The following is a 27,960-nucleotide window of genomic DNA, read 5'->3' on the forward strand; positions in this document are numbered from 1 at the left end:
TTGACTTCGTGGGCTGACGCTAATACCCATGTCAGTATGCTTAGTCAGCAATAATGAAACCCTGGTTGCAAATCCTGGGATTCCACATGAGTTTCAGCCAGGGCCTCATGTGCAGGTGCTCTTATGGTTACAATGACTGCACAATGCCAAAAAACATATTTCACTGAATGTCACCTAGCCCAGCTCTGAGAGTTATTTAGCACACCAACAAGGAGACCCCCTCACTCGTGTGAACGGTGCATTCTGGGTACTTGCATATAGCACAAAAATAAAAAATATCGAGTGAAACATCTACGATATCACACCTTGTTCATTCCCTAACATGAAGTGCGGCCCTACTGCCGTCTGGGGGATCATATAGATTCCTCCGTCAGCAGCATTTAGACATCAGAGACCGGAAGAGAAGAGAAAGGACTAACAGGATCTTCCCCATTATATTTTAATGCCGGCTCTGTGTTGTGTCTGTGGGAGAGAACTGCAGGCATCAGCCAGTGGGCATAACTCAGAACACCAGGCAGCCACTGAATCTGGAAAAGTGTTTCACTTCTGCTTGCTGTGGTTTTCAGTTTACAAGCTGCATTTCACATCACAAACCTCTTTTGAAATCCAGGATTCACTTGCAGTTATTTTTCCATTGTGGTCATGTGATGAGATTTGTCACATCCCTTAAGAGACAGCTGAAATTTCTGTCAATTGAGACGCGTTCGCATTTAGATGCTGTGTAAATCCAAATAGTATAAACTGGACTTGAGGAGTGTGTTCCTATGATGATGAGACATATGCTCTTAAGTGGGCACACATTCTGCACCACCAATCCATTCTCTATCTCCACACTTGCAGCTGTTACGCAGCAGGGAAACACGTTTCCAGAAGCAAGTGCAGCCTAGTGTTGTGCTTCCATGCTGCTGCTGGTGGTGGCGGCAGGACGCGGAGTGGTTAGTGATAGCAGAGGGGCCGTTCCGGCTGGGTTAGTGCCGAGTGCCGTGGGGGATACGGAGGCCATAGCAAGTTTTGGTGAGGTGTCCACGTTCAGCCTCCCAGGACCCGGACACTCCCAGTGACGCAGCGTGCTTCGAATGGGCCCGAGTGCAATCACTGGAATGAGGCCCTCTGTCCAATATCCACCCTTATTCACCCAATTGTACTGCCTGCACACTCGATAGCTACACGACTGACATGCTCCTCATTCGCTCAGCACTCTCACTGCTTCCACTGCCAGTAATCAATAATGATTACCAGGGATAAAAGTTATCACAAATGATTCTGAGTGGCAGTCATCTCCCACTTCTGCAAAGTCCTTCCTCCTACCTTTAAAAGCTTTTACCTCTGATCCAATTTCCTCCAATTCTCCCACCCCCCTCACTTCCTCTTGCAGAAACTACTGTCACAAATCAGGGAGGATGCTGTTTTTTCCGCTACAGCTCTTAAATCTGGAGTGGCCTCTCCTTGCCATGTTTCTCTCTCTGTTTAAGTCAACACTGAAGGCATCTGTACCTGTGTATGTTAGCATGGTTAGCTAGGTACGGTGCGAAAGAAGTTCAACATACAAGTGTGTAACCCACATACACCTGTCTTCACATCAGTGTGCACTGTGTATATGGACATATTCTTAGGTTTTTTCGGTAAAGTCACGTAGGTAAAAAATTTCAATTAAAATTAATAAAAGTTAAATTAAAATAAAAAATCACGATGTTTCGGAGGCAACACAAGCTTCCGTCTTCAGGTGGAACCGTCACAGCCACGACAGCTGTATCAAGTAAATGAGAGATTACAAGAGCTACCACTCCGTATATATAATGGTTGAGGGGGGAAGGGCCCAGAAAGGCACGCTTTTTATTAATATGGTAAGGTGAGGCTTAAGACTAAGAATAGACTGCATAACAAAAAACCGAGCCTTTGTTATGGAGAGGTGCGGTTTGTGACTAACGCCTAGCCTACATAACAAAAGTGTGAAAAAAGAAAAAACTAAAACCTGGTAAAACAAAACTGGCTGTCTATCAGTAACCTGTAATAGTTGTCTGTCAAATAAGATGGTCCAAATAAGTGTAGTTAAATCTTTTTTGCATGGTTAATCACATCTTTCCAATGATTACTCAGTTTGTAACCATCATCACGGTTGAAATTATGTCTGTGTTTGTATATTTGTATGGCTTCGTGTACAAACCTTTGATGGTAGCCAGGAGGTTTGCAGAGCACCTTGGTCTCGGAAAAGACAATTTCATTAAAGCCCACAGAGTTGTAGCAATGATCGGCCACGGCCGAAGAATCAATTCTGCCTTGTTTCAGATCTGACTTGTGCTCGCGGACACGATCAGAAACATGACGTTTCGTTTCTCCAATGTAGCAATCACCACAACTGCAACTCAGTTTGTAGACTCCAGGATACTGTAAGTCAGGAACGACATCCTTCACAGATGGAATCAGATCACGGATTTTATGCACTGTACTGAATCGGACTTGGATCTTATGTTTGTTTAGAATTTTGGAGATCTTTTTGGTCACGCCTGCTATGTATGGTAACGTGATAGTTTTGGTCGGAGTTTCATGTGGCTGTTTCTGTATGGTGGGAGAAACAGCTTGGCGGATGGTGCGGTCAGAGTATCCGTTCATCCTAAGGGCCCGATGTACATGTCTAAATTCACCGGCCAGGTGGTGTTGGTCAGAAATGCCATGGGCTCTGTGGTATAGCGTTTTGATGAGAGAATTCTTTTGAGATGGGTGGTGGTGGGAATCCGGTTTCAAGTAGGAATCTGTGTGGGTGGCTTTCCTGTAGACAGGATGTCCCAAGGATCCGTCAGGTCTCCTCTCAAACAGAATATCCAAGAATGGTAGTTTACCATCTTTCTCCACTTCCATGGTGAATCTGATGGATGGGTGTCTGGAATTGATGTGGTCCAAGAAGTGGTTCAATGCTGGGAGGCCATGTGGCCAGATGACGAAAGTGTCATCCACATACCTCTTCCACAGGGAAGGACGCAGGGTGGATGTCTGGATGGCGTCTGATTCAAACTTTTCCATGAACATGTTGGCTATCACTGGTGACAAGGGGGAGACCATAGGGGTACCCTCATTCTGTTTGTAGAAGGTGCCATTCCAAGTAAAATAGGTGTCGGTGAGGCAATGCCTAACCAGCGCAGGTACATCAGAATTCAATCCATGTTGGACTAAGTCCTAAATTATTGTTAGGGTGTCCGGTACTGGGACTTTGGTAAACAGAGATACTACATCAAAACTGACGAGGATGTCATCAGGAGATAGTACCATGTCCTTAACCATAGAGACTAATTGGGTTGAGTTGAGTACTGCCGAAGAGGTCTTGCCTGTGATGGTTAAGGACATGGTACTATCTCCTGATGACATCCTCGTCAGTTTTGATGTAGTATCTCTGTTTACCAAAGTCCCAGTACCGGACACCCTAACAATAATTGAGGACTTAGTCCAACATGGATTGAATTCTGATGTACCTGCACTGGTTAGGCATTGCCTCACCAACACCTATTTTACCTGGAATGGCACCTTCTACAAACAGAATGAGGGTACTCCTATGGGCTCCCCCTTGTCACCAGTGATAGCCAACATGTTCATGGAAAAGTTTGAATCAAACGCCATCCAGACATTCACCCTGCATCCTTCCCTGTGGAAGAGGTATGTGGATGACATTTTCGTCATCTGGCCACATGGCCTCCCAGCATTGAACCACTTCTTGGACCACATCAATTCCAGACACCCATCCATCAGATTCACCATGGAAGTGGAGAAAGATGGTAAACTACCATTCTTGGATATTCTGTTTTGAGAGGAGACCTGCCGGATCCTTGGGACATTCTGTTTACAGGAAAGCCACCCACACAGATTCCTACTTGAAACCGGATTCCCACCACCACCATCTCAAAAGAATTCTCTCATCAAAACGCTATACCACAGAGCCCATGGCATTTCTGACCAACACTACCTGGCCGGTGAATTAAGACATGTACATCGGGCCCTTAGGATGAACGGATACTCTGACCGCACCATCCGCCAAGCTGTTTCTCCCACCATACAGAAACAGCCACATGAAACTCCGACCAAAACTATCACGTTACCATACATAGCAGGCGTGACCAAAAAGATCTCCAAAATTCTAAACAAACATAAGATCCAAGTCCGATTCAGTACAGTGCATAAAATCCGTGATCTGATTCCATCTGTGAAGGATGTCGTTCTTGACTTACAGTATCCTGGAGTCTACAAACTGAGTTACAGTTGTGGTGATTGCTACATTGGAGAAACGAAACGTCATGTTTCTGATCGTGTCCGCGAGCACAAGTCAGATCTGAAACACGGCAGAACTGATTCTTCGGCCGTGGCCGATCATTGCTACAACTCTGTGGGCTCTCATGAAATTGTCTTTCCGAGACCAAGGTGCTCTGCAAACCTCCTGGCTACCATCAAAGGTTTGTACACGAAGCCATACAAATATACAAACACAGACATAATTTCAACCATGATGATGGTTACAAACTGAGTAATCATTGGAAAGATGTGATTAACCATGCAAACAAGATTTAACTACACTTATTTGGACCATCTTATTTGACAGACAACTATTACAGGTTACTGATAGACAGCCAGTTTTGTTTTACCAGGTTTTAGTTTTTTCTTTTTCACACTTTTGTTATGTAGGCTAGGCGTTAGTCACAAACCGCACTTCTCCATAACAAAGGCTCAGTCTTTTGTTATGCAGTCTATTCTTAGTCTTAAGCCTCACCTTACCATATTAATAAAAAGCGTGCCTTTCCATGCCCTTCCCCCCTCAACCATTATATATACGGAGTGGTAGCTTTTGTAATCTCTCATTTACTTGATACAGCTGTCGTGGCTATGACGGTTCCACCTGAAGATGGAAGCTTGTGTTGCCTCCGAAACGTCGTGATTTTTTATTTTTATTTTACTTTTATTAATTTTAATTTCAATTTTTAACCTACGTGACTTTACCGAAAAAACCTAAGAATATGAATCCTTGCAGTCACGAAAGCTTCAAATCTAGAATGTATATGGACAGTCTCACTGTCCTCTCTGTATGCGGATCGTTAGTAACAGCTGATGATTACTATCAACCACGACTAGCTCACAAGAATACTCTGGTTATCGTGACAGAAACTGCTTCAGCACCACAACTTCACCGATATTCATGCTCTCACTGCCTAATGTTAAATGTGGTATTTCTAATATATTACCCTTTTGATATATTTATTTCACACATGTTCATAGTGGGACCTGTACATTGTAGTGTGCCCTATATCCATGCTGTACCTCATGCCCACGCCTGAGTGCTAATGAGCTAATGTGTGAGTGGCCAAGGCGTGGCTGCCGTTCCTGTGAACTCCACAAACGAAACGTGGCCATGCAAAGAAAATTCTGAGCATTGCAAACTCGTATTGTTTGGTCCTTGCACTCACCATATCCCTACCACTTACTCAAACTGTGAAGCCAACCAGCCACCAATACTACTAATATTACGACTACCCTTGACACTACCCAACCAACCAGCCAACCAGCCACTTGCACCAGATCTACCCCTGACTCTAATGCTTCCCCTAACCCCACCGCCTGCGCATTGCCTCCATTTCATGTTCTGTTTGCATTTATATTTCGGTCAGTGCTACCCTATGCAGGCCGAACAGTGGACACCCCACCGCACGAGGAGAGGGGACATGGCGACAGGATGAGGGCAGTGCGGATCTACGTTGGCGTATGCATTAGCGAGAATCACAATGCATAGAGACATTGGCAGCCTTAGTCTTAGTGTTACAATAACAAACTAGAATCACTCCACAAGCAAGCTCCGTCCGCCACTCTGGGCAGAGGCCACTTACCACGACATATATTTTGACCCGTTTTTGTTTTCGGCTTTCGAGGGTCTCACATTTGGTGGAGCTCTTTGGAGAGGAGAGACACGGCAGTGTACAGCACTCTTTTAACACACGCCACCATGCGCCCCGCACCACAGATGCCCGCTTCCCACGCGACAAGGCGTCCGGGCCTTGTCATGAGGCTGCATCGTCACTCACCAGCCCACGGCGTTGGTGAGCAAGCAACTCCACAGCAGCGGCGACATCGGGTCAATGCTATGTGTGCAGTACATGTGTATCACGTGTCGCTTTACTGCACGGGTGGGCGCAAGATAAATAATGATGATGGTGTTGTCTGGAGTGCGCCATAGTGTCTTGGAATGCGGTGAAGATGAAGTGTACTTTATTAAAAATTGTCGACTCTACTGTTATAAGCAGCACTTCACTGTGACAGAGGAATCGGTTCACGGAGAGGGCCTCCTCTGTGTGTGGCTCTGTGATCAGAGGATTCTGTGCGGAGTGTACAGTTAAATGTCTCAATTATGAGCGAGACACTCTTCAACCTATTAATGTAAATGTAACATAATAGGCATAGCAATTTACAATGATGGAGTGAAGAGTTTGCAGTGAAGTGTCTGGAGTGAGGCAGTAGGTGGGAAGTATGTGGAGCTCAGCATCGTATATCTAGAGTGATGAATCTGTGGTGAGGTGTCTGTAGTCTGTATTGCGTTTGTAGTGAGTTGCCTGTATTGAGGGATCTGGTGTCTCCTACCTCTGCCTCGGTCTCATCCTCACTGGGACTCGAGCAGAAGATGGTGTTTAGAGCAACTCGTGGGCTCTCCTGCCCTATAGCATCACACCATAGCACACCACGTCACAACAAAATACGAAACACCACATCCGCAATACCATAAAACACCATGCCACACCAACCACTCAACACAGCATACCACAAAACACCATGTCATGCCACGTCACACCATGCCACAGCATTCCTATCAAAACCATACCACACATTATGACCATGTTACAGGGTGACATGGTCGCATGCTGGCTCATCATGGCTGAATTTGTATGTGTGACACTGCGATAATCTGTATCTCAAATGTCTGGAAAGTAATTTTGTTTTTTCATCAACCAAGGAGGTACATTTCCTTGCATACATCTCCTGCCAGGCTTTCTGGGCCAGGCCACCTAGGCGAGAGGGGAGGGCAGGCCTCGGGCCTCCCAGCCTCTGATTTGTTACACAGACACAGTCCTGAATTTCATGGCTAAGTGACTCATGACTGCATCCTGAACTAAAAGCAACGAAGTTGCAGTGTTTAGCACAGGATGGGCTTGCAGAGCCTAACAAAGTTTTGCACGATAAAATCGCAACGTCGGCCGAGGGTTGGGCATGTTGTGTTGTGCGGTGTTCCGCCACTCTGTACCTGCCCTCCTCTCCAAGGCCTGTGCTGAAAGTGTGTTGGGCGTTTGCTTCATCGCCGATTTGAGTGGTTTCCCATTCGTGCTCTGCTCATGGGAGGTGGGAGGTGGGCAGCAAAGTGTCCCACAACATGAGTCGTTTGTGCATGACAGCAACATTGTGTGCGACTTGCCTGCTTCAATCATTCACCTGCAGCGCTTAAAACATTATCCAGACTACCCCTAAAGACGTTCACTGGCTCTCACTAACCTCGACATGAACGTAGAAAAGTTTAATCGTCAAACCCACCACGACATGAAATAAGAACTATCTATTTAAGTCAGTAGGTCTCTAAATAAGTAATTGGGTGTCTATGTAAGTCTATGGATTTGTTTTATGTAAGTCAATGAATCAACTTGTGAATATGTATCTACATTTATTTACCACATAGTACACCACTGTCCGATTTGGTCATTCTCCAGCAGCAGTTCAAATGTTCAGGTCACTCCAGTTCACTCTTGCTAATGTGGCTATCCTAGTATCTTGAGTTCTCATCTGGTTAAACAAATACACTTGAACTTGTTTACCAGACTACTTCTGAAGCTGTCCACTGAACATATGGTTGCTATATCCTTTATTTAAGCAGGGGATGAAATATACCCATGAAGACACATGGCACTGCATGGTCTCTGGATACACTAAATAACTACAGACACTTCATTACAGACTCGTATAAACCTTGCTGATCAACGCTGCCATGATACAAAAGAAGAAAACCCCCCAATGCTCGGCCCCACCTGCAGGGTCTTGCCATCATCGTTGATGCTCAGCACAGCGCCGTTGAGTGCTTTGTTGGGGGCAGCGCTGGCGGAGGCGGCGGCAGTAGTGGTGGGTGTGAGGGAGCGACGCTCCAGATGCTGCAGCCTGCGGTCACGGCCGGCCTGCCGGTCCAGCAGCACCTGCAGCTCGCTGCGCTCCACCGAGCCCAGCAGGATCATCGAGTCTGCAGGTGGGGACATGCGGAGGACACGCGGGGGACATACGGATCCCAAAATGAACTCACCCCACACTGCCAGGACACTGGAGGACAGAGTTGCCAACTTAGCATTTATATCGCTTAATCTCGTGACCTTTTTGTATTCCATAGCAACAAATTTTGTCAAAGCGATTCACGACAAATCTAGCGACGTTCTGGGATGAGGACATTCTGCCTATGTATGTATGTATGTTGAAATTCTTTTTCACCATACGTAGCCAACTGTGCTAAATGGAGATCCGGGGGAATTACAACAAACTAAACACAAAAAGCAGTTCTAAAGAAATTAGTTTTCAATGGAGATTTAAAAGTGCATTTCTTCAGTCGCTTCCTAATATTGGAAGGAAGAGCGTCCGCAAAATGCATCAGAAAGCACGCGATGCAGTAACCATCTCTGTTCGATGGTTAGCATTCAAGAGTGATCGCAGGTGCGTGTTAAGAATTCTGCATCTGTTTACTGTGTTTAACACCTAGTAAAATGTCAAGTGGTAAAATGTTTCAGAAGGTCTATCTAGTGACATCTCGTGACTCTTTGAAGTATGTAAGGCGGCTTCTGTTTTAACGAGTCGGTGACGTTGGCGGTGGCCTTTGTGGGGCCCGGCCCTGAGGCCCAGCTCACCAGACGAGTCAACAAGTGGGAAGGACTTGAGGCTGGAGCTGCACAGCAGCTCCTTGAGGTCGCGGTACTTGCACACGTACGAGATGAAGCACACGTCGCGCACCATGATGTCCTCCACAAAGATGTTGTACGTCCTGCGCGGTGCAGTCAAAACGTTTCGGTTACTCTCGCGTAATAATGGCTACACGGGTGCAGCACGGGGACTACGCATCCTCCAAGTCGAGGACGATCGGGGATGATCATGGCTCCAGAGTTCCCTCGCGATCCACCCTCCAGCACCTCTGCAGTTACACGCGGAGGGCAGTTGTTACACTGATGAAGTAGGACATGTATTATGTCACTACATGACTGGTGCAGTTACTCCTCCGTGGAGGAGGCTTGTGAAGGGACACTACTGGTTAGGTGGAGCCAATAACTGTCTGGCAACAACAGAAGGCAGAACAATGCTCACAACAATGAGCGGAATGCTGGGTTGCTAAATCACACCAAGGTGACACAGCAAGGACCGCAGGTGGTGTATCTGCCAGTAATCTCATTCAATCAACCCAAAAGAGGTGTTTGTCTTGTGATCTCCTAATAATGAGCCTCCCACACTCCACGTGGCCTCGAAGTACACCTAGCCTGGCACAATCGCCATGGTGACATCGCCAGCACTTAGTGGTTAATGGTGTTGTTATGTTATGCTCATCACCAAACCAGTGATGTTATACACGCGCGCTCACTCTGTGTTCCCCCAGCCCAGATCGGGCAGGTACGGCAGCTTCTTGATAAGGATGACGCTGTCGTAGAGTGAGGGCTGCAGCGCCTGCGCCACGGCATTGGCGAGGATGACAGCGATGAGCACAGGCAGGATGTGCGAGATCTGCCCCGTGAGCTCGAACACGATCACTGACGTGGACACGGTGTGTGTCACGGCGCCCGTGAGCGCCGCCGCTCCTGCACACACAGGCACGGTCTTGCATGCGGGCACACTTGTCTATCGACACACGTTCGAAGAGAGACCACCTGAATTTGTTTCCCGCTCACAGCCAAAAACAATTATCTGAACCAGTCCTGGGCCTCCCCCCAGTTGAATCAGCCTTACATGACTACCTGGTGCAGTGTATATACATCAGCACCAGAGAGACAAAGGTAGTCGGAATTACAGCCAAACCACGCCCTTGTGCGTCGTGCCGGCCTCACAAGTGCTCGCCAACGACACTTGCCCCCAAAGTCTATGGATGCTGCATGGGGGATCCTTGTTTTTGTGTGATAACCTAGTAGGCACGTGCATGTACACACCTACGACGGCGTAGCCGCCTGGTACAATGTGGTAGACCTTGTCCTCGGAGTGGATTCCGTCCGGGAACCAGGAAGCCATGGTTTCTCCAACGAGGCGGCCGAAGGCAGCTCCTGCACGGGGGAACGGAAGTTGAGTGAAGGCTGCACAGAGAGCCATGGAGAGGCATGGAGAGGCACGGAGACACACCGTGATGCACGCAAGAGGCCCAGAGATACACGCAGATATAGGAGGCATGTGGGCACACGGGAACACATCAAGACACTCGGGATTGCTTTAAGATGCACGGGAACACATGCACCAGATATACACAGAGAGATGTGCGGAAGCTATAAAAGGCACGGTGGCGAGCAATGAGGAGAAGACGTTCGTGTAGGCCGCGGAATCACTTACCGATGACGAACACGGGCATGAATGATCCACACGGCACAGGCATCGTGGTTGCCAGGGCACTCATCCAAAACTGGGGCACAGAGAAGGGTGGCTGCTATCAGCCCCAACAACAGCAGCACAGCACAACAGAGACCAGCACATCAAACTATAGCACAGTACAACACAGCGCAATAGACTATAGCAGAGCACAACATATGCCAGCCCAGAAAAAGACAGCTCAGAGCACATCAGAGCACAGCACAGGACAATAGCACACACCACGCAGGGGAGAATAGTGCAGCACAAATGCATAGCGTAACACACAATAACATTGCACGATGTGCCAACACCGTGTCATGTTGCAAGACTATGAGCAATCTAACCCTTCAGGAGGGTTCTGCTATATTGTTTTTTTTTACCAATTCCATGAATTAGAGTTTGGCTTCATGACAGAAAAAGCCCGGGGAACCCAGATAAAACGCACCACGCCCATGAGGGTAACACTCGAAGCTTCATACATATACATTCAAGAATTCATGCTGCTCTGCCATCTCCTGGCCTCCTCAGTGTGCATAGACGTGGGGTCCTGGAGGAGCCCGGGACAGCGCCTGGGTCGTGAAACCTCATCGCAGTGGCACCTTCATGATGATGAAGACTAAAAGAATGATGAAGACATTGGCGTTCGGGTGCTTCCAGTGGCTGGCATTGTCCAGGAGGTCGAACTCGTGCGCGACGCCCTCCTTCACCCACGTGCGGTTGTCGAACAGCGTGTTGATGATCTCCCTCTGCGTCAGCTGTCAAGGCACAGCGCACGGCATGGGCGTCACTCGCACCACACCCCTACAGCCGCCCCCATCGCCCCCCCATCACCCCTGAATGCCCCCATCACCTTCCATTGCCTCCCATCGTCCCCCATCACCCCCCACAGTCCAAAGCAACAGCGTCCTATGCTAGAGACGTGTGCAGTGAGGATGGGAAGGGATTGTGGTCACACCAGCCACGAGATTCACAAAAACAATAACCGCCGTTCGCCACTAAGTGGCGGTGACGCCACCACAGCGCTTGTGCCAGGCTATGTGAACGTTAAGGCCACGTGAAGTGTGGAATTCCTGCTGGCAGGTCACGGGATAGACCCAGGTGCCATGGGTTGCCTGACTGAGATGACTGGCTGATGCACCACCTGTGCCCCCTACTGTGCCAACTTTCTGTGCTTTAGCCACCCGGCACTTTGCTCGTTGTTGTGAGCATCGCTCCTCTGCCCCCAGTTGTTGCTGGAGGGCGGCTGCCTCCAACTGCCCAGTAGCATCCTACACGAGCCTCCTCCACTAAGGCCGATCTTGACACCGCTGGTACCAGTCATCGGCAAGTCCACTCAGGTCCACATCCTCCTGTGCCACATCACTCCATCACTTCTCCAGTCCGTACCATGCCCATTTAGCCCCCTCTGTCGGGCTACATGACCCAGCCAACGTAGTCTTGCCTGCCAGAGGAGCACATTGATGAGACTTTGTCCATATCTTTCAAGGATGGAACTCACAGGCAGGGCAGTCAAAATGTTTCTAACCGGCAAATATATTCCATTAGGGGGGTCCACGTTTCACAATCATAGAGAAGGGAGGGCATGACCATTGCCGAGAAGATAATGCCGCTCGGCTGATTCGGAGTGAGACCTCTGCTGTCAAACCAGAGCCAGTCATAAGCACACTGCCCAGGTATGGAAAACTCTCCACTCTCTTCACAACTGCCCCATTACCAATTGGGAGTCGTGGTGGTGTGGTGTCTGATGACGCAAAATACCCAAAATACGAGACACACATATACACTCACACACAAATAGAGACACAAAGACAGTGACACACACAGATACAAAGATAAAGATATACACAAAGAGACCCACAAAGAGAGAGACAGAGAGACACACAAAGAGGTACATTCACACACAGATATGAGACTCACACGTGCCTGAAACACACTTTACTCCATAGGGGTTGGGCCCAAGCATCACGTTATTATGAACTTTGCTCACACAGATGCCCGTAGTTTACACACGGAGCCCCAGCTGACACACACACACGCAGAACTAAACCAATGTTTGGCACGACACGTGCGAGGAGAGGGAACGAGGAACGCAGGAAGGTCGAGAATCAGATGGAGAGACATAGCTACAAAAGATCCCAAACAAAAGACCATGATCCTCCATAGCGGCGAGACTGATTCAAGATGGGAGGCAGTTGAAGGCGTTTGCCAGCCTTGGCCCAGCACTCGCTCAGCTCAGTCCTCGATGCTGATTGGACGGAGAGGAACCGAGTATCTTACTTCTCCTGCCATGAACTGTCCGAACCCAGGTGGGAAGGTGAGTGTGGCGATGATGAACGTGACGGTGGCCGGGAAGAGCAGGCGCCTGAGACACACACGCAACGGAACCGCCTTTACTCACGCATTCTCATACGCGCGTACGTTCTCGTGCATCCGTATGCATGTGTGTATGTGTACGTAGACAGAATTGCAGGGCAGTGGCGCAGTGCGCTAACTTTGCGTCACCGAGTTCGTGACGCTGTGGTAATTTCACCACGACTTAGTGGTGAATAGCAGGTACTATTGCATGACTGAATGCATACGTGCATGCATGTGACAGTGCTAGCATGGCGGTCAGCACGCAAACCAAAATCGTATAATCTGGATCAACTGCCCCATGAGCAGAGACGCTCTCTAGTATAGGTAAAGGTACAGCCCTGCAATTGCTGGCTCACGCCATTGCTGGCAGAGGGACCTCCACTCGAGGAAGCACTAGAGAGCCCCTCTAGATTGTATTAAAGAGCTACTCTTTCACACTGGCCACACAACCTGGAAGCGTACATTCTAACGTACTGTAATGTGGACGAATGTATAGGTCACATATTTCAAAGACAATTGAGACAACAGTGTTTCCCCGGCAATGACTGGGAGGACCAGGTATCAGTGCGGAAAATGAAGGCCTCACTTTTTCATGAAGAACTTGTTGATGGCCTTGTTCCTTCGGAAGAAGAGGACGATCCTACGGTTGAAGTAAACGAAGAGCGCGCCGACCAGACCACACGAGATCCTAGCGTAGACACAGCCGCAGCTTCAGCACCGCGCCCTCACCAGGCTCACCGCAACACTCTCTCCAGCTCAACACTCAATCACAACACACTTACCACAACATACACTCACCGACAGAACACTCGCCAACACAACACTCTCAATGCAACATTCTGACCGCAACAAGCTCACTAACGCAACACTTACTGTCAGAACACACTTACTACAATACTCTTGCCAACACTACACTCACCAACACAATGCTTGTGTAGTGACATAGAATGGTCACTACTGTGTCGGCCTGTACGAGGGCTGGGGGCCCCAAGGGGGTGCCTGGGGGGTCACGTGCTGGAGGGATCCGGACCTTCCCAGAGGTGGGGGAAGTGAGGCGTGTCCTGGGAAGGGAGGCGTGGCCTGAAGAGAGCCAGCCACACCGGGGCGGAGCCAGCCACGCCAAACCAGATATAAGCGTGGTGTGAACGCAGAGCAAGGCTGTTGTACTGTACTCCAAAGTGAAGACATCATCGGTCGTCAAGTCCCGAGTCGTCGTCCTGGGCCAGGCAGGCCGTTGCCTGCCTGGTCCAGTCTGTGTCGTGTTCCAGAGTGTTAGTGAGTTGAGGAAGGTGGTTACCACCTTATGTACAGTGTTATATTACTTACCGTTTAATAAATAGTGTTGCCTCCAAGCTGCGTGTGTGTGCACCTAATTCGGTCTTACTACATTTGGTGTAGAAGTGGTTATCGAACTTTCGCTGATTAATTTGAAGAAGCTGTACCCTTCGCTGCCATGGTGTAAAAGCTGGCAGCGAAGTGCAAGACCCAACCGGAGGTGCGGATGGACGGTGTGGGTTGCACCTGGCCTCTCCCTGCGACGACCCCGGAGTCCGGGGCCCCGGTGGTGTGCCCCGGGGGATGGGCGACTGCAGCCTGCATGGGAGGAGGCTGCGGGCCCGGGCTGGTCGCCATCGACGGCGAGTTGGAGCGACGTCGCTCGTCAACTCGACCAGCTGCTGGTGGCAAGGGAGTGGCCGGGTGTTGGTGAGTGATGGCGAAATTGCAAGATGACGCAGCTGTGGCGTTCGCGCCGTTTCGGCGGTGCCGGCGTTCCTGCCATTTCACTGCGGCGGCGTTCCCGCCAGTTTCACAGTGCCGGCGTTCCCGCCATTTGCACCATGCCGGCGGTTCCCGCCACTTCAACGTGCCGCCGTTCCCGCCATTTTTTTACGTGCCAGCGTTCCCGCGGCGGCGGCGTTCCCGCCATTTCAACGTGTTGGCGTTCCCGCACTTCCCACAGCCGCGTTCCCGCCATTTTCACCGCAGCAGTGGTTTCGCGGTGGCGGCGTTCCCGCCTTTTGCGCCTTGTGTGCTGCGCCGGCCTGGCGGCGCGCCGCTGCAGCCCTGTGATTACGGGCCTCCGTCCCCACATTGAAGTAAGAAGAGCGGGGGAGGGCATCGGTGGTGAGAGCGAGAGGGGCCCGTGATTGAAGAGAGGGTTTCGACGTTGGAGACACTGCTGGGAGGGACTTTTTCAGTTTGACTCTCCGGTTTTGTGTTCCTCGCGGACGGTTTTTCCCTCTGTTCTTTTTGCATTTTGGCTTGTGCGAGTGTTATTTGGTGTTATATTGTTGTTGTGATGTTGTGGCCAGGAAGAGGTTGGCTTAGGGCTTTTGGTTTGCTATTCATAGGGATGTTAGTTGGGTGCTTGGTGTTGTGGTGTGTTGCTGTGTGGCGTTTTTGATGCTTGGCGTAGGGGTTTAGGATTGGTTTGTTGTTGCGGTTGTCTAGGATTGTTGTTGTTTATATGTGGGGACTGGATGGAGCATTGCGCCAAATGATTGACTGTACGAACTTCGTATACTGCATATACTGTATTAATCAATTCGGCGATTTTGGACGTTTGTGTCTAGTTTTTTTTTGCTCTCAAAATTCGAATGCCCTGAGTCCCATGGTTAATGTTGAAGGGGATTTTGAAATGACAGGTTCGGTTTGTTTCAAACTCACTGGTTGGTTCCTGTCCGTTGTTGCACAGATGATGTCTTTTGTGCGGGAATGCTCCTTGTGTTCTACGTGGATCGGGGGTGCGTTTCCGTTAATTGCCGTCAAATTGCGTTGCTCTCTCCACTCGGTTGGTACAGCTGCATGCTGCAATGCGAGTCTCGGAGATGATGTGTACGGATACGGGATGTGAGGTGTATTGTTGTGACCATTGAATATTCGGGATCGTCACAAATTGTGCGTACCTGTTCGGCATTGGATCAGTTCTGTGGGGGATCATAATTCAAATTGTATGTGTTGTGATCGTGTTAAATTGCGATGGTGACATGCTGCCAGGGATTTGGAATTGTGCTGCTGGCTGTCACCTATCTTGGGGCGCAGGTCCTGACCAGGATGGCCCAGTGAGAGTTGCGTGTCTAACATGAACGTTGTGGTCCCGTCATGCTATGGCTGACGGCTTGACCTGACAGCCCGGAGATTGAAACACTCCGTGGTATGTCTAGCCTAGTGGGCTGTGCGCTCACAGGGCTCGGAGAGTGTGGTCCCGTCATGCAATGGCTGACGGCTTGACCTGACAGCCCGGAGATTGAAACACTCCGTGGTATGTCTAGCCTAGTGGGCTGTGCGCTCACAGGGCTCGGAGAGTGTGGTCCCGTCATGCAATGGCTGACGGCTTGACCTGACAGCCCGGAGATTGAAACACTCCGTGGCATGTCTAGCCTAGTGGGCTGTGCGCTCACATGGCTCGGAGAGTGTGGTCCCGTCATGCAATGGCTGACGGCTTGACCTGACAGCCCGGAGATCGAGACACTCCGTGGCTTGTCTAGCCTAGTGGGCTGTGCGCTCACATGGCTCGGGGAGTGTGGTCCCGTCATGCTGTGTCTGACGGCTTGACCTGACAGCCCGGAGATCGAGACACTCTGTGGCTTGTCTAGCCTTGTGGGCTGTGCGCTCACATGGCTCGGGGAGTGTGGTCCCGTCATGCTATGGCTGACAGCTTGACCTGACGGCTCGGAGGTTGAGACCCTCCGAGGCGCGTTGAAACAGTGGGCTGGAGATTCGTAAGGTTCAGGTGGAGTTGTCCTGTTACGTTGAGACTGTATCCCTCAGTTGTTAGGGTGCATGTTGTCCAGTGAGTGAACGATGGGTCGTCTCAGCTTGGTCGGTACAGCTATATGCTGCGATGCGAGTCTTGGAGAGAGACTGGGTCGTCTCAGCTCGGTCGGTACAGCTATATGCTGCGATGCGAGTCTTGGAGAGAGACTGGGTCATCTCAGCTCGGTCGGTACAGCTATATGCTGCGATGCGAGTCTTGGAGAGAGACTGGGTTAAAATCCCACCGATATGGCCGACGCATGCTGCTGGTTGTGACGCCGCGTCGGAAAGGCGGTGGGGTGGTAACATGGAAATTCCCCCCCCGATATGGCCGACGTGTGCTACTGGTTGTGACGCCGTTGTTAATTCCCCGTTTTCTATGCGGTTCCCTTTTACCCTCGTCGATTCTGTATATATTACGTGATTGTATTTCTTATCGGTCGCCGGTCATTTATTGATGTTGCTGGTTCGGAGGCACACCTTTTCGATTTTTCACAGTTGTGTTACAGCCGGGGACGGCTGTGTGTTTATACAGGGGGGGGTGATGTAGTGACATAGAATGGTCACTACTGTGTCGGCCTGTACGAGGGCTGGGGGCCCCAAGGGGGTGCCTGGGGGGTCACGTGCTGGAGGGATCCGGACCTTCCCAGAGGTGGGGGAAGTGAGGCGTGTCCTGGGAAGGGAGGCGTGGCCTGAAGAGAGCCAGCCACGCCGGGGCGGAGCCAGCCATGCCAACCCAGATATAAGCGTGGTGTGAACGCAGAGCGAGGCTGTTGTACTGTACTCCAAAGTGAAGACATCACCGGTCGTCAAGTCCCGAGTCGTCGTCCTGGGCCAGGCAGGCCGTTGCCTGCCTGGTCCAGTCTGTGTCGTGTTCCAGAGTGTTAGTGAGTTGAGGAAGGTGGTCACCACCTTATGTACAGTGTTATATTACTTACCGTTTAATAAATAGTGTTGCCTCCAAGCTGCGTGTGTGTGCACCTAATTCGGTCTTACTACACTTGCACCACAATACTGTCACCAACACAACAACCCACCCAGCAGCAACACTCTCATTATAACCCTATCACCACCACAGGCTCTTCACCCTCGGCCCCAAGTTTGCGTGGACCGCGCTCGTGCAGGGCAACAGGATCCTTCAGGCAAGGTGCTGCACGATGAGCATTAGCGGCGGCACGCGAGTGTTTGTGTCGCTGAGTGCGAGCAGACAGGGTGAGGCGCGCACCCGATCACCACGAAGGCCGGCAGCTCCTGCAGGTCGAATGGAAAGTCGATCCTGAAGTTGGTCTTGAAGAGCGCAGTGATGGTCTCTGCGGAGACAACACGGCGATCAACGGGGGTGGCCGCGCGCTGCCCTCGGTGGGGGGACACTCGTGCCGGCGGCCGCGCCCGGCTCGCGTTCTCGTGCTCGTCCGCGAGCGTCGCAACAGCGCCACTGACCGGCGTCGTTGTTCCACACGGCCAGCACGCGGAAGATGAACGCGCTGATGGTGGCGGCGAAGAAGCCGCGCCAGTAATTCCTCACGGCAAAGTAGGTGGATGTCACTTCGATGCTGAAGAGCACACCTGCCGGGGAGACGAGGCGTCAGGTGCACTCATCCAGCCACACGCACATCCACACCTCTACATGCACCCACACCTTTATATACAAGGACAAAGATCCCCTGTATAGCCTTAACAGACTTTTGGGGCAAGTGCTGTTTGCGAGCACCTTTGAAGGCCAGCACGGTATACGAGGTGGTGGGTGGCCAACACCACGCCTGGCTGCCTTTTTCTAGCGCGCCGGCTGCTACGCCACACTTTTACATAAACCCACACCACTACATACAGCCACACCTCTACATACATCCACACATATATACTCACACATTCACCCCTGCATACATCTTCACACACTTGGCCACACTTGCCCGTGTGACATAGACTGCCCTACATCCAGGTTGCTATACAACTGTGTGTTGGTGTTGTGTGTTCACCCTAGCCTGAGCTCTGCCCACTGAGAGCCCCTAATCGTGTCTCCTGGAGGTTTTCTGGCAGTGGAACGGAGCCCACTCCTCGCGGGCATCAGGGACCGGGAGACTCTCGTGAGACGATTACAGCTGCAAGGTGGCCCTGGTAATGCCCGACGAATGAAATGCATCCGAGAGGATGTCCACCACGGAGATGGAGCGATGGAATGAGCTCGTGTGTGGGAGCAGTCGGTGACCATGGCTGCTGCTGCTGCTGAAAATAAATGGTGAGGTGGCTTTCTCTGCTGAACAATGCATTGGAGCAAGAGGTTTAAAGGTAATAACAATGATTATGTCTGGAGTGATTGCTTAGCTTAATAGCCAGGAATTCGCGCATTAACCCCTCGTACGCATGGTCAGTATTTTCAGAGTACTCAATTTCCCTCCCAAACGCAAAGCAACTCCTTCAAAGATGATTGGCCAAACGTCGCAATTGCTGGGCCCAAGAAAGAGAGTCTTGAAACTCTGAGAGCCTGATCTGGATGAATAATTTTAAGGACTGGTATTATCCATAATAAAGGTTTTTCCGGGTTATTTTGATTTAAAGCTTTCGTGACTGCAAGGATGCATATTCTTGGTTCTTTCGATAAAGTCACGTAGAAGGGAAATAATAAAATAATAAAAATATTAAACGAAAAATATTTTAATATTTATTATTTCCCTTCTACGTGACTTTACCGAAAGAACCAAGAATATAAATGTGTAGTTAACCCCCCACCACCTGACAAAGCCAATTAGTAAGGTTGGTCACAATATTCTCAGATCAACATAATATGTATGGAGGTGAGTTGAGCTTCCTTCGTGGCGTGCGTGGCCTGAGCGTGCTCATCGGAGGTGCGGGGTAGGACAACAAACTAAACATAAAAGCATTCCACTATATGTTTATTAACTATGAATAACCAATCCAATAATAGATACTGCATATTCTCAAATTAACATGATCCATAGACTCACAGTGATGACATCACCTTTAGTCTATTTAAGACCGAAACAGGAAAACATCTCCAGAATGCTGGCTACTTACATATTAAAGCTGGTTGTAATCACCAGCAAAACGTTGTACTCGAATAACAAATGTCGTGGGTTTACTCTCCCAAACGCTCGTGTGCTGAAGTAGTAACGAAGTGGCATGTTTTGTTGACGTAACAAACCTTACTAATTGGCTGTATCGGGCGGTGGCGGGTTTAAAGACATTTATATTTACACGATCTAACCCAAAAAACTTATGATGGATATTATTGGTCGCGAAAACCTACGTGTTAAAATTACTGGTATTAACAGAATATTACATAATACACCATCAAAAGAAGTGGAGATGTATGTATATTGAACTTTTTTCGCATTGTACGTCGCCAACCGTGTGAATTGGAAGTGCGAGATCATGATGAACAAAGTAAACATAGTCGATGTGAATGTAAACAATGCTTAACTCTGCGCTTTGATGCTGACTAAACGTAATACGAGGAAAGCATGCAGGTGTAGAACATGGGCAAAAGCAGGGCTCCATTCTCACTCGGTATTTTTTAGAACGCTACTGGGCTGGGCTTGGATTGTCGGCATAAGGCACGAGCACAGTAGTAACAGGGTACACCTATCCATATTAACAGGTTTGCACATGTAAAATATAAAATGAGGCGAGATGGACGCATCGCTAAACTCTTTCCCGGGTCAGCATTCCAGGCTCTGTTCAGGTTGAAATGATGCCCTGGATATAAATTAATCTGACGTGTGAAGACGAGGCCACAGGGCGCATGGGTTAATGATCTGCCCGCACACTCGTCGTACGTACTACGCCTTCCCCCCCATTCCTCCCCTCGTCCACGTACAGCGGTGAGAGTGTGCGCCGTGCGAGTAAACTTGCCTCCGAGGGGCGTGCCGAAGCAACAGCCCACTCCGACGGCACAGCTCACAGTGAGGGCATCGGGCAGGCACGTGGGCCTCTACCCCGGCAGCCGTGGGGAGGACAGAGAGCACAGCGCAGGGACAGTGGAGGAGCGTGAGGCCACGAGGGGCCCAGGGGGCCGCCGCGCCACCAGCAAGGAGGGGTTAGCGACAGGGTGAACGGGAGACCTCTGGAAACACACGTCGAGGTTAAGGCGATAGAGGACACAGAGGACAAACGGCGCAGAGTAGAAGGAGGAGGCGACGCTCCTGACGCAAAGGGTGGAGGTACACTCGCTTGAGACGGAGCCGTGGGGTTGCTGCAGAGTGACATTTTTTTTTATGTCGTGTTTTTGGATTCCATCAGCAATCGAGGTTAGTCGTTTTTAAAATTGAGGGTCGTGGGATTTTGTAAAAAATCGCATTCCATTCTAATGACTCCCACAGGCGACAGAGCCTCCTGTTATGTTGAGTAACAGAGACCATTTCAATTAGGGTCTCTCCATTCACGCCCCCCCCCACAAGCATAACTCGATGCTGCTTATTGCCATGTGAAGAGCTCGTTCGCCTTGCTTCAGATTGGGATAACAAAATCCACTTTAATATATATTTTTTGTGTGTGCAGTCAAAGGTGACCAGGATGAGACCATAAACCAAACTACACTTGAATTGGTTAAATCTAGGCGAGGCCACCAAAGATGTAAATTGAGACATCGTCGGCTCCGTGTTTTAACATTGCTATAATGAACCGACATCGCACTATTTCCAGTGTAACACGGCTCAGTGGAAAGCGAGTGGGTTAGTATCGTGAGCCGTGACCCCTGACCCCGATGATCACTCAGGAAGATGGCGGCCGAGCCACCCAGGACTTGCCTCCGACAGGGGCGGCAAAGCTGCAGCCAACGCCCACGGCGCAGGCGGCCGCCAGCATCTCAATGTGCCGCGACTCGTTCTGTGGCCCACACCCCGGCAACGGGCACCAGCGCCGACATGGCCGCACCGGGGCAACAGCACACACGCATGCGGGGTTAGAGGCAGCAAAGCCACACAGCAAGCCATTACTGCACACACACAAGCACACTCACTCACGCAATGGCACCATGTCAGATTACCGGCGCTGGGCAGCAGCTGTCAGAACCGTAGAAAAATAGCCAAGGAACAATCGATGCAATAGTCTACAGTGTGTGTGTGAATAGCAGTCTACACTGTGCATCACTAACACTTTAACGGGAGAGTGGCCGTGCCCGATACGTGTGCCTGCCCACGTGGCGCGTGGCCTCTTGCAGCACGCGATGGTTTAATGTGAGCCCCACTCACACAACTGTTAGCGTTGTGTCTGTTTCCCTATTTTATTCCAGGTGTGCTCTCGGCATATGGCGAGGTGTCCACTGAGAACTCTCACAGAGCACTGCATTACCCTTCTGAGATCCCTTAGAAAGATCTCTTATCCACATTTTCCCACGTGCCCTGCCACAGAATTTTTCATTGTATGTCAGTCAAACTTGACATTTAAAGATAAATAGTGTATTTGGTAAGGCTGTGTTGGTAGTGGTGCACAATCACAAACAAACTCACATGTTGACTTTCATTGACAGTTAAAATTCTCAAAGCTGGAATGTTTGCAAAATTCAGTAAAAAGTCGAAGTTAATACATTATAATGTGAATTCGTGCACAGTGAATTGTGACCAGGCTGAGACCATCAACCTCCGACTCAGTTTGATCCCTGGTGGCTCAAACCTGGATTCGAGCCCAGAAACTCAGCAGTGCCAGCTCAGTGCTATGACCCCTAGATTAAACAAATATATACTTTTAAAGGATATTTATGAACAATGAAAACGAAAATTACAAAATATGAATGTCACTTAATTTTAATTACTTTAGAATTCAGTGGGAGAGGCAGAACAAGTAAAATGGCCCCACAGGCACGGGCGCCTGTTGCGTCTCGGCCAATCGGCAGTCTTCGTCTCTCTCGGCTGGTCACGCGCTCGTGTGTGCCGGCGTTTAACAAACACACACAGGGCTGCTTTCAACACTCTATTACATTACTTGTCTGACCATTTCGAGACTGTGCCTGGGAGATCTTGTTTGATTAAGCGCTGGAAAAAAGACATTCATTTTGGCTATGAATGAATGCAGTTAGTTTTTTTTTATAATTATGAAAGCTAATCCATTTGACAAAACAACTCAAATGACGAGTAAACTCAAGACATACACTCAACAGAGACACACTCTCAATAGATGCCCTCTCAACAGAGACCCCCTCTCAACAGACTCACTCCCTATTTGAACATGACCATTATTGTCATCTTTCCTGTCACAAATTCTGCCGCTGTGTTTTTTCGGGACGTCACTGAGTAGGGTGCTTCTGGTGAAAACGCATAAATCATGCGCCAATTTCTCATGTGACGCAGTTATTTTTGCACTGATTTCTATTTTCTTTATTGCTGTCGTTTATTTCTTTTGATTTAGTCATGTTGATGACCCAAGCCACTCGTGCAAATGAGACTGATCCTGGTCTCTAGTTAAACAAATAAAATTGACCTAAGTCCCTTTCTTTCTGCAAGCAAAGCATTGACGTTGGCACAGGCGCTAATCCTGCTGCTGCTAACGTTATTAGTGTTCCTGGCGTGACCCCCGCGTGGATCTTAATCCGCAGAGCGTCAGGATCAGAGGGGAAGGAGACAGAATGCCCTGTTCCTCCGGCAAATCTTTCTGTGTGCACTCGAGTACGCGAGCACATGCCTTGGCCCGCGGCACTGGCTAGACGCTCGGGCACACGCTGCTCGGGTGAACGCTCACAGCCGGAACCGGCGCGACCGCGCGATGTACAAGATGCACCGCATTGGACTCCTGCAGCCGTCGATGCTGTCACACGAACCCCAAGCTGTGTTGTAAATTAAACACTGCCGTACAGACGAAAGACTTTAACCAAATCATCCAGAATGTATCCTATCTCGTCCGGTCTAGGAAGTTAAGAAGATTGAGTCTGGATAGCGTTTGGCTGGGCGACTGCCATGCATGACAGTTTTGTGGGCTGCAGTGCTACGTTGTGGTCTGCAGACGGCATTGCAGCAAAATAAATTGTTGAACTGTACTTCTATACTCCCACCTCTACACTCCCAGAATTCACCAAACCGCACCGACCATTGTGGTGAAGTATCATCAGATAGCCTCCAGGGCACACACAGCGTGGGGAGGACCTCATCCAGTGGTGCATCGGCAATAAGGGGTGCACATTGACACTCAGATCCAAGTCGCATTGCAAGTCGGCCAAGAGGTGACATCACGGCAACGTCACAGCCCGGCCAGTGAGGGCGCGACGGTCTCTCCAGTCACAGCACCGTGCTACGGAGCAGGTGCCCAGATGTCTGACGGTACACATTATGTAACACGGTCTTCATTTCATTTCCTCCGCGCTCAAAGCTTCATCAGCCATGTCCTTAATTCGCTGAAAATGTGTCAAAACATTTTGCCGAGGTTGGTTTAGCCGTGCTTAAGTTGCCGTGGCTACAGAATCCGCGGGTAATTGCTTTTAAAGGCATTGGGAGAGCACGGGGAAGGGGCAGTTCCCACTGTGGACGCACAGAGTCGCGTCGAGGTGATGACTCCAGCTGCCTGGAGAAGCGGTCGCTCTGAGACACGTGATCAACAGAGCAGATTTAAGAGCACTTGGTAGTGGTGGTCGTGATTTGCTGATGAGCAATGAGGCAGTGCCCATCTCCTGTTTACAACCCTGAGCTAGGAGTGGGAAATTCAGTATCCTTATGACAGGGACGAATCTATCCATAGGACAATCACTATTGACTTCCCCACAAAGTGGTATTGCGAGCCGCGTGCTCTACTGCTGAGCCACAAAGTAAGTTGCACTACGCTGCAATGCCGGCAAACCAGGGTTCGATCTCTGGACACACACATTGCCAAAGGTGATATTGTATACAAAAGGCATCTGAGCCTCTCCGAGGTTGACTCTGCCAAAAATGAGGGCGGCGTTATAATGAACATTATCAATGAGTCTGGATAGCGCTTGGCTCTGTGCCCAATTCAATCGTTAATAGGTACTTGCTAACACGTGTTCTGATATTCTATGAAGCTTAATCGAGATTGTCTTGATCTACGAATACAAGGCACAGTAGGACTGCTTGAGAATGCAGACCTAAATAGCCCACGCCAACAACGATTACGCTTAATTTGATGTCCCAAATATGTGAAAAGTTCAAATATATGAAATATCACACGACAGAGTGAAAAGATAATATTAGGTGCGAAGACACTCTGACAGAACCCGAGACTCACGATTAATCTTGGGTTCAACTGCTGGTATCGCTTACTTTTGCTGCTCTAGCGAGTCAGAAATAAGTGCTCATAAATGAACTGCCCACCTCTACATCAACACTCGTAGATCACCGAGGGCCCTCGCAGACTACAGGGGCTCCTGTGGCAAGGGGGGATAGATGAGGCTGGCCCCAGGTGTGGGGTGATGCTATGACCATGTCAAGGCCTCCTCAAACTGCCTCAAGGACTGCTCATTTTAAAATGCTTAAATGAATCATTTCACTCAACAGGAATAAGATGCGTAATTTAATTTACATACTCTCACCTTTGGGGGAAACAATTATGGAAATAATTTTAAAATATCGTAATGAAAGCAGAGACTGGGAAGTGATCGCTGCCGAAGAGCACTATCAAGACGGATGCCAGCACCGCCATCCACGAATATTTCTTTTGAGAAATGCTGAGGCTGACCGATATTTACACGGCGGTCGTTTTAGCGGTATATTTAAGGCCCCACTGGCCAGCACGGTGCCAGCTATTTCCGTGCACAGCTCCAAACACGGCGACAGCAGGATGCGCGCTAATGAAATTTCACCCCAGGAAACCGAGAGGCTGCACCTCACGTTCACCAGCAGCGCCACTTTCTCTGTTTCGCTCTCGCACGCTCTCTCCCCGGCTTAGGTGCACTGCTACAATCGCTTAACCGTGCAACGACCGCGGAGTTGCATCGCTATTGTATCACCACGACAAGCGCACCTGCCACGGGCTGTGGCGGCGAGGCTGCCAATAGCCCGGGTATTGCATTATCGTGTCCTCAGAGAGATGCCCAGGGCTGTCATGTGAAAAGGACTGCGCTGTCATTAAGCCCCTAACAAGGGTGAAGGAGCTCGGCCTCCACTGCCCGCACCCTCGTGCCAGCAGCGGCGCCGCATCAATGCGTTGCCGACAGCCGCGGGATGTACCCTGCGGTTCATTCGCATTTTCAAGAAACTTCTCTGGCTGTGAAACGGAGCCATTTAAATCACGTGAGCTGCAGCTGCTGCACCTTATAAAATCCAGGCACTAGGTGAAACAATTGCTCTATTTAATTAAACAGGGCACTCAGCGCTATTTATTTTCTATTCGCAGCGAAACTGTTTACAAAACTCAAGCGAAAAGTTTATTTTAACCCCCGAGCTGGGTGTGCGCCACACGCACTCTCGTATCGTTGACACTCCTAATTTAACAGCGGCGCGGCAGCAGCTGGCGAACGCGTTGGCTCGGGTGCATGCTTGCACAAAGCCGCGCCACCAAGCGGCCACAGCCCGACATGGGGCAAGCGTTCGCGCCGCACAGCGGCGTCCGCTGGCACGGGCCCCGCTCCGTGTGTGCTCGAGGAATCGGAGGAGTCATCGGCCGTGAAGTTATCACCGTGTTTCATGGCGCGCGGACGCCGTGCGTTCGCCGGAGAGGTTCGGCCAGATAGCGGGTGATGGAAGATGCATGCCCTCGTTGAAAAGGACGACGACAGGTCGCCATCGCGAACAACGCACCGGCAAGTGTGGGTTAGACATCTGCGAGGATGGGGTTCGAACTGCGCAAGAGTCACAGTTTCATCCTCTTCCGTCTCCTGGACTGGAGGAGAGCCGCCGTGGTCCACACGTGGAATGTGCCCAACTAGCGCGTGAACAGGATCTCCCAGCCAGCGAGTCCATGAGTGGTCACATTTGGGGTAGTAATTCAATTACAAAAATAATAACTTTTTTCTTGACTTAAAGCTTTCGTGACTGCAGGAATTCATATTATTTGGGTCTTTCGGTAAAGTCACGTAGATAGGTTCTTCCTGATGACGATCCCTTGTGTTGTGATCGAAACGTCGTAGTTTTTGGTTTATTTCATTTTTTAAAAATCTATCTACGTGACTTTACCGAAAGACCCAAAGAATATGAATACATTTTTTGTTTCATTTTGTATGTCCAATTTGTATTGGCTGTGCCGTTGTTTGCACGAGATGAAGTTTGCACCGTCTCGTTTACATTGAATGTTATATTTGTTCCGCCTGCTTCGTTAAGCTCTCTGCCCTAAGCAGATCACCAGCTCCAACTGCAGGTGTGGCCATTTTATTGTTTCAAATCATCAGTACAGCTGTGATGAATGAGCTTCCCATCCGTGTGCTCAGTAACGACGCCCCCACAACATTCACAAGCGTGCGCTCACAGGCAGCAGCAACACACACGTTAACGCAATAATGACTTGTTACAGCGTCCAGACAGACATCTCGTGGCACGCTTCAGTCCTTGGGACACTGAGCTGTTTGCACATGAGCACGCGTGCGCACAGCAGGCAGGCAGTCGTCACCACGTGGCTACCGCTGTCAATCGGTAAACTCCCTGACACGGCTTGCATGGCTTTGTGGGTATCACCTACGATACCTTGAGTAGTAGAATACATTTGCTCTTGTGCTGCGCACACAGTTTTACGACCTGATGGGGCTTCTCGCTGTCTGGAGTGGGCTCATTTACGTGGACCGTCCAGAGTTATGCAAGCTGATGCTGGGGGGGGGGGGGGTCGGCGCTCACGTCGGGTTAACCTGACACACGGTGGGCGAGCTCACCTGGTAGATGCCGCCGAAAAACGACATGAATTTACTGAGCAGCGTGGCGCACACGCTGGCGACATGAACAAAGGGGCCCTGCGGACACAATGGAGAGAAAAAGGTTCGTCAGCGAGACACGACAACGACATCGGCACAGCACCTGGCGAGACGAGCACAGGCCCGGGTGTCAGTCCACCGTTATGTGATGTGCATCGATGGGGGGCACAGGACAGTACAATAATGCGGCTTACCACGTGTCCCAGCAGTAGCAGCCTATGACAATGTGTCCATGTGTGATGGTGGTCATGGGACCAAGAGATATCCAGGCTCAATCCTGCTTAACTTCCAATATCTGACGGGATCAGGGACATTCAAGTGCTGTACCAGCGAGCTTTTTATTAGTGACTGTTGTATTCGTGAGCTTTGTATGAGTTATTTCTGTATTATCACTGCCTCGGGGAGTGCTGTATTTGCCAGTGCTGTATTAGTTTGCATGGTATTAGTGCTGTGTTGATACGTGCTGTATT

General features: G+C 49.9%; 1 protein-coding gene across 3 annotated transcripts in view; it reads right to left on the reverse strand.

The window, feature by feature from the left end:
- The window catches only part of LOC144730639 (chloride channel protein 2-like), a 101,908-nt gene that overhangs the window by 5,412 nt on the left and 68,536 nt on the right, over positions 1 to 27,960 (reverse strand). For 2 of the 3 annotated variants that reach the window (XM_078611281.1, XM_078611282.1), the window contains exons 7-20: positions 27,452 to 27,529; positions 21,459 to 21,537; positions 18,136 to 18,261; positions 17,921 to 18,005; positions 13,526 to 13,627; positions 12,862 to 12,946; positions 11,184 to 11,339; positions 10,567 to 10,636; positions 10,176 to 10,286; positions 9,617 to 9,830; positions 8,895 to 9,028; positions 8,037 to 8,242; positions 7,265 to 7,346; positions 6,607 to 6,680 (exon numbers count right to left, since the gene is read on the reverse strand). In XM_078611281.1, coding sequence (XP_078467407.1) covers positions 6,607 to 6,680; positions 7,265 to 7,346; positions 8,037 to 8,242; positions 8,895 to 9,028; positions 9,617 to 9,830; positions 10,176 to 10,286; positions 10,567 to 10,636; positions 11,184 to 11,339; positions 12,862 to 12,946; positions 13,526 to 13,627; positions 17,921 to 18,005; positions 18,136 to 18,261; positions 21,459 to 21,537; positions 27,452 to 27,529 — 1,602 coding nt within the window. Of the gene's footprint in view, positions 1 to 5,858; positions 5,922 to 6,606; positions 6,681 to 7,264; positions 7,347 to 8,036; positions 8,243 to 8,894; positions 9,029 to 9,616; positions 9,831 to 10,175; positions 10,287 to 10,566; positions 10,637 to 11,183; positions 11,340 to 12,861; positions 12,947 to 13,525; positions 13,628 to 17,920; positions 18,006 to 18,135; positions 18,262 to 21,458; positions 21,538 to 27,451; positions 27,530 to 27,960 lie in introns of all 3 variants that reach the window. The other variant, XM_078611280.1, reaches the window with a different exon arrangement.

This window comes from Lampetra planeri, chromosome 36 (genome assembly GCF_965212315.1).
Source record: "Lampetra planeri chromosome 36, kcLamPlan1.2.h2, whole genome shotgun sequence".
Lineage (NCBI taxonomy): Eukaryota > Metazoa > Chordata > Hyperoartia > Petromyzontiformes > Petromyzontidae > Lampetra > Lampetra planeri.